The following is a 13573-nucleotide window of genomic DNA, read 5'->3' on the forward strand; positions in this document are numbered from 1 at the left end:
TATTAGACAATGAATTCACTTATTAATTAAGGTCCATGGCCATGGATAATGGAGGGAATTCACTTCTAACTGATCCATTTTTAGCAGGTACCTACAGGTTTACCTTTGGGTACCTGTAGGACCTGTGCCCAACAGGTACCCATGGGTAGGACCCGCAGGTAACAGGTACCTGTTCGGAAATACCTGTGAGGGTGCAGGTATGGATTTTGGGGGCATGGGTACCTGTGTCAAGGGTGCGGGTACCCGTACAGGTGCACCCGCGTCCAGCCTTACTTCGAGAAGACATCCTCGAAGTCGTGGAGGTGGTTGGGGACGGCATCGCGGAATGACTGGGCTTCGGAGTTGGCAGCGTGGGCTTCCGCAAGGCGCTGAGACGTGGTCGTGGTGGCAGCAATGAACTCGGACTCTGGGGGAAGGGTGGTCATGAGGAGCCGATCACCTTCTTCCATCAGAGGGTCATCGTCGTCATCCTCGAGGGCGATGTGGCACAACTCCGACAGCTCGGGAGGCTCCTCGTCATCCGGGTCCACCTCCTCCATGGTGACTGAGGGGAAGGGGCCTTGGGAGCATGCTTCCAGGGCTCGTACTGCCGCACGGGCTTCGCGCTTTTCGGCCTTGAGCTCGTCGCGACACGTAGCACACTTGGCTGGGCACCTGCTCATCTTCACCTCACCGGTCTGCCAATCAACCTCCGGGTTGTGCTCCCTAAGCCAGGAGTACCCGAGGATGATCTGCTGATTGCCCAACCCGGTGACAGCAAAGTAGGCCCGTTCAGCATGATCCTTGAAGCGTAGGATCAGCTCCACCACGGACGTGATACTACCAGCCTCGTTAGGGGTGCCATCGACGTTGAAGACCGGAATCGGGACTTGTAGGTGCCTCTCAGTCAAACGATTGGCACGAACAAAGTCCCGGTCGATGAAGAGGCCAGTAGCACCACAGTCAAGCAGGGCCTTAAGCAAGCGACGCTCATGGGTGTCAAGCGTCTCGATAGAGATGGGGAGGCGAAGGGAGTTGGTGCTTGGAGTAGCAGCAATGATGTAGCGACGGGGAAGACGACGCTCCCAACGAGCAAGACGGATGCGCATGGGACGAGGGGCAGGGGTCTGAAGGGCAGGCTGTGTGACTGGTAGCGGGTTGCGAGTAGAAACGGAAGTGGATTCATCGGAACACGATTCTACAGGCAACGAGGCGTAACGACTACCTACGAGCGACGAGGGCACACTGATCACTCGTCGCCCGACACAAAATCCTCCTCTTCAATGGACCCTTCAACGACGGCAGCCTGTACAGCCTCTTGGCGGGCCTGTGACTCGGAAACGTCCTGAGCCAGGGCGCGCTGCTGCATGGCCTCGTCAATCTCCTCGGTTGTCATGTACCGCACGTCGTAGGCTCGGGGGCATTGCGCCTTGACGTGACCTGGCTGGCCACAACGGTAACAGTGGCCAGCAGGCAGAGGGCGGGTGCGACGGGTGGCATCAATGTCCATTGGGACTGGATTGCCAGGAGAGGGGATGGATGGAGGAGGGAGACGAGGCGGGGCAGGAGGAGCGGCAGGGAGAGCTGTCGGCGCACGAGAGAAAGGAGTGGGGAAGAAGGAACAGCCAGGAGCAGTGGTAGGTGGGGCTGGGCTAGGTCTGGAGGCAACTGTGACCGTGCTGGAACGGAAGACCTTGGTCGCAAGGCGGCTCTGTTCTGCTTCAACGGCACGGTCATACCAGTCTTCGGGGCTGTCGTCCTTGGGGCGAAGCTCGCGAGCGAGGTTGGCGACCTGGGACTCGATGGCAGGGTCTAGGCCGGCACGAAACTTCATGACAATGACGGCACCCTCGGTGTAGCCAGCATCAACGACAAGGTCCTTGAAGGTGTCCAGGTAGTCCTCGACAGAACGCTTGCCCTGGTGATAATGGGCGGCGTTCTCCAGCTTGACCCTGGCGGTCTCGGTGTCGAAGCGGGTGCAGAAGTCCTTGACGAGCAAGGCGACAAAACTCTTCCAGTCGTTCAGATCGAACCCGAGGTGGTCAGTGGTGGTGCGGCCCAGACCAATGAGCTTCATGACACGAGTGGCGAAGCGGGTGGCCCGGCCACCCTTCATGAAGGACAATGCCCACAGGATCCGAGCCTGGTCGTCTCGGAACTGCGACCCACAGACGGAGAGGTAGATGTTGCACTGGGCAATGAAGCTGCGTCCTTTGGTGCGGTCACCGTCGAAGTCGGCAGGAGGCGAGACCTTGGGGGGAGCGGATGAGGTTGCCGTAGCGACGGGAGCGGGAGGAACCGGAAGGGGAATAGGGGGTTCGTTTGGAGGTGTGGCGGGGGGTACCGCCTGGTTCTGCAGCAAGGCTGTGATAGTAGCAAGCTGAGCAGTGAGGTGGTTGTAGTTCTGCTGAAGTTGTTCAGCTCGAGCATTGCTCTGCTCCATCTGGCCCACCAGCCAGTCCAGCGTTGCATGGGGGTCGGGTGCTGCTTGCTGGGTGTTGGCTTGGTCGCTCATGATTGGTGAGAGAGTCGCAAGAGGGAGAGAGGGGAGCAGCGAAGGTGAATCGTGGAATGAGTGGTGAAGGTCGTCAGCGATACAGACAGTGCTGCTCCGGTCTCTTGGTTGTAGAGGCTTTTGTACTGTAAGGGCAACCCTAGCCGCACCGGTGGACACTCACACACGGGTCTGACAGGGGAGAATCCAAAGTCTATTGAGCCTCTGAGAAACAACGACAACTACAAGGGCCTACCTGACAGGGGAGAATCCAAAGACAAAAGCCTAAGGAAACCTGTCAGTGCGGAGCGACGATGATCGACTACTAGAGACCGTGGGACTAAACTATACAGTTGATGCAGCCACCCATGCTGTGGAGCATCTGAGACACATCAGTGGAGCAAGCTGTGTCGGAAAGGTTTTGGAGGGGTCGTGGGAAAACTACTTCCCGAAATGGAAGTATGACGCACATCGTCCAAGCCATCGAGAATCTGCAGGTAGGATTCTCGTAATCACGCTTACCTTACTCCACATAGGGGCCGGTGATACAGGAGAAGTCAGAGAAAGCGTCTGGTCCCCTTACAGCCGCCGCTCGAAAATCCTTCGAGACCCTCAAGTCCGCCTTTATTTCCGCTCCCATTCTCGTTCATTGGCAACCCGAAATCGACCCCTCATTGTTGAAACAGACGCATCCGATTACGCTTTGGCCGCCATTCTCTCGATTCAGCTCGAGTCGGGAGAAGTACACCCTGTCGCGTTCCACTCTCGCACATTCCAAGCTGCCGAACTCAACTACGATGTCCACGACAAAGAACTCCTCGCCATCTTCGAGGCGTTCAAAGTCTGGCGTCATTATTTGGAAGGTGCAGGCGACCCGGTCAACGTCGTCACAGACCACAAGAACTTGGAGTATTTCTCCACCACCAAGGTTCTTACCCGCCGGCAGGCGCGTTGGTCTGAATACCTCTCCCAGTTTAACCTCATCGTTCGTTTTCGTCCTGGCAAATTGGGCACTAAGCCTGATGCGCTAACACGACGGTGGGACGTCTACCTTAAACAGGGGGGTAGTGACTTCGCCAGCGTTAATCCAGTCAACTTCCGTCCAATCTTCGCGTCTGAACAACTGGCTTCGTCATTAAGGGCTACCTCAGTCTATACCCCAGCCCTTCGAGCCTCGTTCGTGGTCGATTCCGCCGGTCTTCATGCAGACATCAAGGCTTCTTATTCTTCGGACACCCTCGCCTCTTCACAACTTCCTATTCCTTCAGACCCTCGTTGGGAGCTTCCATCCGACGGTCTTCTTCGACTTGATGGGCGTATCTACGTTCCAGATAGTCCTGGCCTTCGTCTTCGAGTCCTGCAGCTCAAGCACGATCACCCCCTTGCCGGTCACTTTGGTCGTAACAAGACGATCGAACTGGTCCGCCCGTGATTATGTTTGGCCCCAAACTGCGTTCGTTTGTCGCAGACTACGTCAACTCCTGCACGACTTGCCGCCGTACGAAGACTCCTCGTCACAAGCCCTACGGTCTTTTGAAGCAGCTTCCCATTCCCCTTCGCCCTTGGGAGTCCATCTCCATGGACCTCATCGAGCAACTTCCCTCCTCTGGTGGGTTCACCGACATCCTCGTTATTGTCGACCGCCTGTCCAAGCAAGCCATCTTCATCCCGACGGACTCTCACCTCACGTCCGCTGAGCTTGCTCGCCTCTCTCGTTATCCACGTCTTCTCCAAGCACGGCGTACCCTCAAACGTAACTTCTGATCGAGGTTCAGAGTTCGTTTCGCATTTTTTCCGTGCATTGGGTGAGGCCTTGGACATGAAGCTTCACTTCACGTCAGGATACCATCCTGAAGGCGACGGACAGACTGAACGGGTGAACCAGACCCTGGAGCAGTACCTTCGGGCTTACTGTTCTTACCAGCAGGACGATTGGCATCGACTCCTTCCTCTCGCAGAATTCGCGTATAACAACGCACCGTCGGCTACTACTGGGCGTCTCCCCCTTCTTCGCGAACAAGGGTTATCATCCAGCTCTCAACATCCACCCTGAGCGCGACCTCGCCAGCTCTGCCGCACAAGAATTCGCCGTCGATCTCGCCTCGTTGCACGAACACCTCCGGGAATCCATCGCTATCGCCCAGAAGTCCTATCAGCACTACGCTGATCGCAAGCGTCTACCTCCGCCGGACTTCAAGGTTGGTGATCGCGTCTTCGTCAAGGCTGCCTTCTTCTCGCATCACTCGTCCTACCAAGAAGTTGTCTGAACGGTATCTCGGTCCATACGAGATTATCGCTCAGGTTGGCACCCACTCCTTCACCCTTCGACTCCCTGACTCTATGCGTTCTGTCCATCCTGTTTTCCACGTCTCCATGCTCGAGCCACACCACGAGTCTAAAATTCCTCTTCGTCATGATCCCCCTCCCCCGCCGGTGGAAGTGGATGGCGAATTGGAGTACGAGATAGCTGAAATTCTCGACTCGAAAGTGGATCGTCGCCGCCGTACCTGCAAACTTCTCTACGAAGTGCGCTGGTTGGGCTACGAGAACACGGATGAAGAGCGTTCTTGGCTGCTTGCTACTCCGAGTTAGCCCATGCTCAGGAGTTGGTCCAGGACTTCCATCGTCGCTATCCCGATAAACCTGGCCCCGATTGGTGATACTGTTCCTCTTCAGCCTCGTCTCCCCGGTCTGCCTCTTCTCCTTTTTCTGTTCGACTTCTTTCACTATTTCTTATTTTCCTATGCTTCAATTTCTCCATAATTTTCAAGTCGCAACTTTTTCTTGCACCTCATCGTTTGGCTTCGAGGGCTCAGCCGTAACAGGGGGGTACTGTCAGGGCTCGTGCAACCGCCGGGGTCTCAATACGTGCAACTACACCCTTCCTTCACCCCTCAACACCATTCGATATTATTATTCGTATTTTCTCTAATATATTTTATTTGTTATACCCACTTCATTTCAGCCCGCCGGTTCCTCTTTTGACTTTGACGCGCGACGTTCGCGGAGCGTGGGAAAGGTCACGACTGGCGCGCGCGCGCGGCCTCGCGGCTGTGCCGGAACTCTCGGATCCGCCGGATAATCCTGTGGACTTTAGACGCGCGCTTGGCGAGCTGTCAAACGGGTTCTTGTTATTGTGTATTCGAAGTACGTCTTATTCTGTCATTCTTCTATTTCTTATTCCGCCGTGCCACTTATTCTTTCTTGCTTCTATTTCTCGACACTTGATTTCTAGTTCGCTCAGATGACTCTTTCGTACGAATGTTCTTGCTTGGATTTTATCCGCCGGGTTACGATTGGTAGTTGTAGTCGTTCTCGAGTACTCTAGATTTTCTTGTGTACGATTTCGTCTTTCTTGTTCTAGTTCTCGACTTGTTCTTTCCCTCTTGGACTTCGTCATTTCGTCTCGATTCGCCCGTAGATTCCCCGCCGGTATTTACTATAAGTACTATCTCAATTTGTAGTAGGTACCTCATCCGGAATCTCGACTAGGTTCATACGCATCGAATCTCTTAGTCTAAGTTCCTCAGTAAAACTCTTTCTCTCATCGCCTTCGACCGTCAAGTTTTAACTCCAGTCGTCCTCCACTCTCGTCGTCCCGCCGGAAGGCGTTTCCGTCTGGTCCTTCGGCCTAGCCAGCCTTTGGAGCCGTGACGAAGGGTACACGTTCTTATAACGTGAGACCAAGGCTACCCTCCGCCCTCCTACGTCCTTCTCTCCTCTCTCTCTTTCCGACCCTGACAGAGACCTACCCTTACCCCTACCCCCGCTCTACCCTTGGCCTCTACCCCGGGGGTTTTAAAACCCCTTGACCATCCCTATTTGAAAGTCTGTCAGCACGACGATGAATTCCATTGAATTGAGCAGCATTTGACGCAGATTAACGCACTTGTCAAGATCTCCTCCCCTTGTTCATTGATTTCGTTGCATGTGGGCCCCTTTTCTGCTACGCTTTGTGGTTCTTCCGAGCATGAGGAGGCTCTGTCACCTCGATGCCGGCTGATCGTGCCTTCCTTCTCTGTCATTTGAACCAATTGCGCACTGTGTCCCTCTGGTAGTACCCATTCCCAGCATCCTTAGTGAAAAGCAGGGGTACGGCAGACCCTGCGGGTTTTGGGTAGGGGTAAGGGCGGGTCCGAGTCCGGGTACGCATTTTCGTACCCGCGATCTTTAAAACAAGCCCTTACACGTCCAAATCGGCCATTAAATGGCCGAGTTATGCTTGATTTAAGTAAATTGAGCATAACTCGCCCATTTCTGGGCCGTTTTGGACGAAATAAAGCTCAAACCCTGCGGAAAACCCGCAGGGTTGCGGGTAGGGTTTTGGCAGGGTCCGGGTCCGGGTCCTGGCTTTCAGACCCGGGGTTTACCCGTGGTGAACACTAAGCATCCTGTGTCGTTTATGAGCCTCGCCGTTTGTCCACAGTACCAGCGAAAAGTGGGCCAGTGATTCCATCGTGGCAAGATCCGAGTTATTTCAACTCAAGGAGGGCGAAATAAAAAATAATATCAATGAAAAATTAATTGAAAATTAATGGAAAAAAAAAAAAAAAAAGAAAATGTCCTCGGCCGAAATCGAACCCTTGACCGCAGCGGGCCGCGATCACATGAAGGTGGTCAGGGTCAGGGTCAGGTCAGGGCTCAGGGTTAGTGGCACACGGTGAAAGTCGGGTTCAAATAGAAAAACATGGCTTACTAGTCTCGGCCAGCCAGACGTTTACTTGGCGACGAACCCGATTTGGGTTTGCCACCGTAAACGTCTGGGAACCCGCCAACAGGAAAGTGGGGGTTCGACACTCCGACGGTTCGGAGATTTTTTCTCGCTTAGATAATGCCAATATCGAGGCTCGCGTCGCGTCGTCGCTTGCTCCCTCCCCCCATCGACACCTTCTCTTCTGCATTTCCAATATTCCTTTGTATTCGATACCTCACACAATGGATGATACACGTTTACGCTCTCCATTGGTGATGGGATTATTTGAATCAGACTACGAAGAACCCGAAGCTCAGCTAACCTCAGAACCCGACCCACTCGAGTACGATTACCTCCCAGAGGAAGTCATAAACAATGCCCATTTCTCCATGGACCTTGATCTACCCGATGACGACCCCGCAGACTTCGATTTTCACCGCCCCTGCACCCCGGTTAAGCGAGCCTCACCCCAAACCGATGAACAAAAGGCCGAGAAACTACTCGGCTACAAGGCCACTTATTACCCTCGGTTTTCCCTTCTATCCTTCTTGAAGACCATATTTGCCTCGGGGAACTCGACTTTGAAGCACACCTCCAATGTCTTCCTATCAGATAACGGTCATCTTGAACTATTAGAGCTCTGGTGGAGCGCTCTAAAGGGCAATTCAGGACTGAAAGAGTGGATTGTTGGGAAGGCTGCTGTTATCTGTGAGCAAGAAGCTGCACAGCTCTCGAATCGGGCCTCTAGTGGTCCCCATTTCGCACTCGCCGAACGTCTCAGGCTATCAGCAAAGGATATCACGGTTGACATAGTGAATGAGTTCCGTCTGGCCAAATTAACGGAGATCTACGATACGACAACCCCTTTCCTTCAAACAATCCTCAAGGCTGTGGTACGATCTGAGATGGACAACAGTCGTGATCGTAATCCTGTGAGTGCAACTGATATATAACATCATTCATTTACTCAGATTGAAGATTCAAGGGCTGTACATTTATTACTTCGATGGTCCTCAACCTCCGCAGCTCACAGGTCAATTACCATGGAGCAATTAACGCCCTATGGCTTTGGGACAACCAGGTGTCAAAGCGAATGGTTCAGGCGCTAAATAGGATCGGATTTTGCTCCTCCTATCCTTTTCAAATTCGCGCTATCTCGTCCCTGAGCAAGAGTGCGAAGCAGCTGGCCCGAGTGGTCGCAAACGACTCACAGAAGATTAAGATGCTCCCATACGACAACTTCAATTGGCGCAAGCGTGCTTGGGAGAGTACTGCATTACACAAAACCCAAACGCACGACCAAACTTCCGCAATACTGGTCGTTCTGGATCATCCGAAAGGCTCAGACCCGCTCAATATCACGTCTCTATCGCGCTTCAAGGAATCCGAAGGCCGCCGGCACATTATTCCACCACACCAGGCGCTTTCAGACATTCTCCCAACCAAGCAAGATCAGCAAGCTTTCCGGGAGAACGCTATAATTCACGTCATGCAGATAATCTCGGATGAAGTCAAGGACCTCCTATTCGATTCCTTTGAAACAATTCCATCGTTTCAAGACCCCAAAGCGATTCCACCCAAGAAAACCGAGGAATATTACCTCCCAACATTCGACCAAGAGCAGGGTTCGACTCGAGGGAACATGGTGGTGCTAGAACATTACCTCGGCCCTGGAGTCCTCTCGATTGACCCAGCATTTTTTGAATCCAATGTGTTCACCATTCTCGGGGACCGACTCACAACAGCTCGTGATCGTGCTGCTCAAGATCAGCGCGCTGTAGACCGCTCCCCTCATGCGTTTGACCATCTCTCAAGCCTGAAGATGGTGGGTGGCCTAATGCACTACATCCTCAATTTTATCCGTGCTCTCTCCAGCAATTACTGGGGAAACGACGCCAGCAAAGACCCTTTGAGCTTCTCAGAGCTCTGTAAAACCTTGCCCAATCGCGACGACGTCAAACCAAAGAAAATCGATTATTACGCCTGGCTCCGATTTCTGGATGTTGTTCTGCGGGGCCTTGTACTAAGGTCCGCCTTGGCCATCCTCAAAACCGACGACTTCGACGACTTTACAGCTGCGTTTGGACGTACACGAAACACATTGAAAACTCTGGCAATAAAGGTGGTGGACCATTATCTCCTCCCCAGTCCTGGTCGTCTCGAAGAACTCGGAGTGAAGACATTGAAAGGACACACCATTTCCGGACATGCAACCCTTTTAATGCACGATCTCATGACGGTTCGCGAAATGCGTTCAGCCATCAAGAAAGGACACCCTCTCGGATTCTTCGGATGATTAAGTATTGGAATCCAATGTTCTATGCTGCAGGAAGCTACAACTATGCGAACGAGTGCATGGAGCTGCTTCACAACATGATCCACGAATTCCGAGGCCTGTTGGGTCTCGGGTTCTTTCCCAGTGGGGTTCTGTTGCGCCAAGACGCGACGCGCTCACGACACGTGACTCGCATCGTTATCTATTTCTTATCTTATCATGCTCGTTTAATCTGATGTCCATTTTTCTTACTTTCTCCGCTCATTTCCCCTCTTTCCTTTCCCTCCCTTCCTTCTGTGCGCTCTTTTTCTTCCTCTTTCTTTTCTACCTGTCGCTTTCCTCATTCCCTCCCTTCCCTTCGATGACTTTGTCCCCCCTTCTTCATAATCTCGCATCGTAATTCACTCCCCACATTCGGCTGTTCATCCGTCTCTTCTATGCCTTCTCCCGGTACGTCCATCTCCCTTTCCTCGCGTCGCGTGTTTCGTTGATTATTCATTGCAACCATTGCAGATGTCTGTTCACCTTCTTTCTTCCATCTCCTGTATTCCTTGTATGGCTGTGTCCCCTTCACCACCTCCCATATTTCGCTGCCGAGTCGTTGGCGTCGTCCTTGTTTTCTATTCTCTTTCTCTCCTCCGCCTCGCGTCTTTCGGTGATGATTGCTTGGCATCGTCCTTGCTTTCTCTTTACTTTTCTTCCTCCACCCTGCCTTCCCCGCATACGTACCACTCCCCTTGCCACCTTCGTCGTTTCGACGCTGAAGTGTGTTACGCTGAAGTGTGTTTCGACGCTGAATCTTTCCCGTCGTCCTTCATTTCTGCTCATTTTTCCTCCTCCCTCGGTGTGCGCGTCCCTCTACGATCTCTACCCACCTACCACCATGCTTGGAGAACGTCCCATCTTGTCCATACCAGCCCAATACGAGAAATCTTTTTCATAAACACTGCTCTCTTCCCAAATGTCCACTTTTCATTGTTTAACTACAGACTAACTCGTCGGCCTTCCTCTAGCTCCACCCATCCGCTGCCCGGTCTCGCCCGAGTATGGCATCGACTCGTAAGCAGCCGCCATTTGAAGTGCACCTCCATAAGGTTCAACAGAAAGGTTCTGTCAAATTGTCGATATCCCCAGTATTTTACCATTCCCACTCCCTCGTCGTACAGACTGCGCTCCGTTTGCGTGCACCATACATCGCTCCCGCACACATGGCCCCCATTCTTCCCCATACGCGAGTCTGGGTACGCACGAAATCCCCGACTCTGATACTTGTTTAACCACTCGTAATCACGCGGTCTCATTCGCGATCCCCTCAGGTTAACCCATCCAATGCGCTTCGACGTGTACTGTTGGTAGAGGGATACCAGTCCGAAGTACGTGATGACGTTCATGACGAAGGTCGAGTGGAACTGCACGATAGCACACAAAGGGGACCTGAACCCATACATTTCGTAAGCACATGCTCTCTTGCATTGGTTGCGACTACTCACCCGTCGTTGTTAGTCACGATAACATTTATTATCTGCCCACTCCCTTCCTTGAAAAAGTACCATATCTCTTTGACGAAAGGGAGCTCCGCATACGCTGGCATTGGTTGTTTCCCGATGGTGTGAAGCTCTGCGTCGGGTACCCACCTCCACCCTGGGCTACTGGTCAAAAAATCCCAAAGAATTCCCGCGTGGAACTGCGTCACGTAGAAGTCAATGTCGCCTGGTCGAAAACTACCTGGGCGTAGTACCCATAGGACCGCTGATCCAGAGATATACCCTTCGCATCGGTGAAGAACTATCATCGTATTCAGAGGGTCAAGGCCGTAGCCGGAAAGGAGTTGCATGACTCTTCGCTCGAGCTCCCTTTGCGCGAGCTCTTCCAGTTCTGGGTGAAACTTCGCCCCACCTTGCAGCTGGAAGAGGCATGCGCTGCGGAGGACGCGACGTTTGGTTCCCCTGGGAAACCACCGCCACATCCGCAATCCTGACCGTACATCGGTTAGACTTTCTACCACAATGCAGCACTGTTTCGTACTTACCTATGTCGCTTTCCAGAACTTTGGACCACGAGATGCCCATGGTACTTTCGTTTACCTGTTGCTGCCTGTTTTCCGTCCATTCGCTCCCTTTTTGTACATGTCCAGAAACGTCCTTTCCCCTTTCATCGTGTGGCATCGTGTTATCGTCGTTCCCCTCCCTTCCCTTGACTGTCCCCACGCTTTCCCCTTTCATGTTGTCAACACGGTCAACTTCTTCGTTTTTTTCCTCGTGATTGTTGTCGTCACCAGCACGTTCCCCTTTTCCTTTTGGGATCCCTTGGCCCTCATCCCAATTGTTTTTCCGACTCGGCCCCGTTCATCCAGGTGCCTATCGCTCACAGGGCCCTCTTGTCTTTGGCGAATATTGCAGTCCCCACATCGCATGTTGTCCACATGCTGAACATTTCGGCATGTCTTCTCCGTCATCGGTAAAGCCGATTTGTGCGTGGGTTTTCACCCCTTTTATTTTATTGTGGATTTCCTTCCAATGATCGAGTTTCATTTCTCTTTCGCTCCTGCGTGTATGCCTGTGACCATTTATTACCTGCAGCATCCGAAATTACCGAAAATCACCTTCCTTCTTTCCCGATGTTCGGACTTCTTTCCTCTGGCAACGCCATTCCTTCTTTCTGCCCCATCCGATCTTACCGCGCCGCTGTACACCTTCCCCGTCATCTGGGCCGCTCTGGCCTTTTCTCAGTGCGTAACATGTGGATGGATGCCGGAATGACATCGGTTAGTCAACGGATGTGTTTCTCCCCTTCTTTTCTGTTTTTCCGACTCGGACACACAACGTTTCGTTTCCCCCCCAGTCGGTTGTTATCTTTTCTTCAGTTCCTCCCCATGTAACTCGTTCTCTTGTTATCAACCTTAGCTACCCTACGTACACATCTCCTCATCTGTGCGAGCGATTTTCCGCCTTTCGGTAACCTCCGCGAACAATGCCCGTCGCTTGAGGGTCCGTACCGGTGACACTGGTACCATAACATTATTGCTTTCTTGAAGTCGGTCCTGTTCGGACTTCTAATCTGCTGTCAATCAGTGTAACGCGTGTCCGCTCCTATTACTCACCTCTCGGGTTTCCGAAGATACTAATGTGATCGCTTTGAGTGCAGGGATAAAGCGAAATTGTCCATTTCTGATGGGAACACATTGGAAGGCCAACGTGACTTCCACAATATCGCCTTCCTTGAATAACGCCGGCGAAAATTCCCGAAAACTGCTTCAAACTCATCAGAGAAAGGTTTACATCGTGACGAAAATTTACCTGAGCTGTCCCTGTTCGTCGATGATTTTCTTGCAGTATTCCACACGGTTGTCGGGACCATGAATGAAATCCGCTCCCCGCAGGTCTTCCAAAATTTGCTTTGGATCGACGATCTTGTCAAACGCTTGGTGCTTCTCCTGTGGTGCCAGCTCGCGATCTGTGAAATAACGTGCATGACAATCGAGTGCGGCATCCCCTTCGAAGAGCTTTGGTTCTTGTCCAGTAATCTTTCCCGCTCCGAGTTGCGACTCAAACATGTGAACCACACCATGCAACGCTGAAATGGTTTCTTCGAATGAGTGATGACCAAACCCGGTTACCTTCACAAACTGGCGAAGGTTGCGAAGTTGTTGCAATGTCTGTATCCTTCTGGATAAAAGAAATCAGAAGATAACATGGACTTCGTGTGGCGCTTAACTCACGGCTTGCTCGTAAGCGGCGGTAACACTTTCGAGCAAATCGCTCCAACGATACGAAAGTAAGCCTCTTCTTCGGGATTTTCCTTGAGCACCGCTCTGAAAGTTTTGGGGTAATGGAACTCGCTTATCGTAAGGTTCTTCGCCTTGTGCCAAGTTAACTCTTGCTCTATCGCCGAGTGAACACAACTTACTGCATCGACTGTGAGCAACGGCGGAGCCTCCGGTCCTTCCTGGCTTGCCCTCGTAGCTGCCTCTGAGATACACATTCCTAATTGTTCTGGTTAGAACCCAATATCAGTCGTAGGCAGCAAGGGAAGCTCACTGGCATGCTCGAAATTGTAGTGACGGTTCATTTTGAAAGGACGCGAAAGTGTGCTCCTATACAACGTTCCGTCCCCCACTTCACAAGGTGGCCGT

General features: G+C 52.4%; 3 protein-coding genes across 3 annotated transcripts; 1 reads left to right on the top strand and 2 right to left on the bottom strand.

Moving 5' to 3' along the window:
• Positions 1-7408: 7408 nt before the first annotated feature.
• Positions 7409-9462, top strand: CC1G_04448 (hypothetical protein; the record flags this gene model as incomplete). Its single annotated transcript, XM_001829963.1, has 2 exons — positions 7409-8098; positions 8152-9462. 2 exons carry the CDS (start codon positions 7409-7411, stop codon positions 9460-9462), a joined length of 2001 nt encoding a protein of 666 aa, XP_001830015.1.
• Positions 9463-10927: 1465 nt separating this feature from the next.
• On the bottom strand, positions 10928-11510 carry CC1G_14121 (hypothetical protein; the record flags this gene model as incomplete). Its single annotated transcript, XM_002911542.1, has 2 exons — positions 10928-11415; positions 11471-11510. 2 exons carry the CDS (start codon positions 11508-11510, stop codon positions 10928-10930), a joined length of 528 nt encoding a protein of 175 aa, XP_002911588.1.
• A 1223-nt stretch (positions 11511-12733) lies between these two features.
• CC1G_04449 (hypothetical protein) lies at positions 12734-13509 on the bottom strand (the record flags this gene model as incomplete). The annotated part of the gene is made up of 4 exons (XM_001829964.2): positions 12734-13106; positions 13160-13299; positions 13348-13424; positions 13479-13509. The coding sequence occupies 4 exons, from the start codon at positions 13507-13509 to the stop codon at positions 12734-12736; spliced, it is 621 nt and encodes a 206-aa protein (XP_001830016.2).
• Between the last annotated feature and the right edge of the window lie 64 nt (positions 13510-13573).

Source organism: Coprinopsis cinerea (assembly GCF_000182895.1).
Source record: "Coprinopsis cinerea okayama7#130 chromosome 3 map unlocalized cont3.3, whole genome shotgun sequence".
Taxonomy (NCBI): domain Eukaryota; kingdom Fungi; phylum Basidiomycota; class Agaricomycetes; order Agaricales; family Psathyrellaceae; genus Coprinopsis; species Coprinopsis cinerea.